Source organism: Otolemur garnettii, unplaced genomic scaffold (genome assembly GCF_000181295.1).
Source record: "Otolemur garnettii isolate 467f Iridium unplaced genomic scaffold, OtoGar3 scaffold00145, whole genome shotgun sequence".
Classification (NCBI taxonomy): Eukaryota; Metazoa; Chordata; class Mammalia; order Primates; family Galagidae; genus Otolemur; species Otolemur garnettii.
Genome location: NW_003852540.1, coordinates 4,312,579 through 4,313,847, shown reverse-complemented (window position 1 = coordinate 4,313,847; position 1,269 = coordinate 4,312,579). Strand labels below are relative to the sequence as shown.

Here is a 1,269-nt window from a genome sequence, read left to right as displayed (position 1 = left end):
GGATTCAAACCCGCCACCTTAGGTGTATGTGACTGGCGCCTTAGCCACTTGAGCCACAGGCGCCGAGCCATCTAGTATGATTTTCAACCAAGCCCTACCTGAGGTCAGATTGGGGGATGAGCACATGGCCCATTGAGAGCATGCCGAGTCCACCCAACTCCTTAGGGGTGTAGAACACAACAGGGGGAAAGCGACTTGGCATTTTAGAGTTGAGTCCAATCTTGATACGTGTCTGGATCTTGTTCTCACACTTTACCAGCAAGTCCAATAGTTCCTGGGTGTTTACTACAGCCTCCCGAAAGTATGTCATCAGGCCAATGAGAGCAGTATTCCACTTATTCACAATCTAAAGATGGGGAGAAAAAAGTAAATTACAGATGAGCTGTGGAGAAGTGGAGATGGGTACTATTTAATCCAGCTAGTTATATCCCTAATAATAAGAAGGAGGGGAGCTCAACATTAGTCATTAGGGAAATATAAATCAAAACCACAATAAGATACCACTTCATACTCACTAGGAAGAGCATAATCAAAAGACAAATGACAAGTGTTAGGAGAGATATGGAAAAAATGGAATCTTCACATACTGCTGGTGGAAATATAAAATGGAATACTTTGGCACTTTGGAAAATAGTCTGACAGGCTGGGAACGGTGTCTCATGCCTATAATCCTAGCACTCTGGGAGGCCAAGGTAGGTGGACTGCCTGAGCTCATAGGTTCCAGACCAGCCTGAGCCAGAGTGAGACCCTGCCTCTAAAATAGCCATGTGTTATGGTGGGTGCCTATAGTCCCTGCTACTTAGGAGGCTGAGGCAAGAGAATGGCTTGAGCCCAAGAGTTAGAGGTTGTTGTGAGCTATGAGGCCAAGACACTCTACCAAGAGTGACAAAATGAGATTATCTCAAAAAAAGTCTAGCGGTTCCTCAAAAACTTGAATATAAAAAAGATTCCACTGGCTCGGTGCCCATAGCTCAGTGGCTATGGTGCCAGCCATATATACTGAGGCTGGTGGGTTTGAGCCTGGCCTGAGCCTACTAAACAACAATGACAATTACAACAAAAAAATAGTTGGGCACGGCAGCACTTATGGCTCAAAAGAGTAGGGTGCCAGCTCCATATGCCAAAGGTGGTGGGTTCAAACCCAGCCCCGGCCAAAAAAAAAACAAAAACAAAAAATAGCTGGGCATTGTGGTGGGCGCCTGTAGTCCCAGCTACTTGGGAGGCTGAGGCAAGAGAACTACTTAAGCCCAAGAGGTTTTTTTTTTTTTT

General features: G+C 45.5%; 1 protein-coding gene across 1 annotated transcript in view; it reads right to left on the bottom strand.

Annotated features, from left to right (window-relative positions):
- Positions 1-1,269, bottom strand: part of PRPF8 (pre-mRNA processing factor 8) — a 52,685-nt gene that overhangs the window by 12,517 nt on the left and 38,899 nt on the right. Inside the window, exon 25 of the mRNA XM_003799095.1 lies at positions 99-346. Within this exon, the coding sequence (XP_003799143.1) occupies positions 99-346 (248 nt within the window). The remainder of the gene's footprint in view (positions 1-98; positions 347-1,269) is intronic.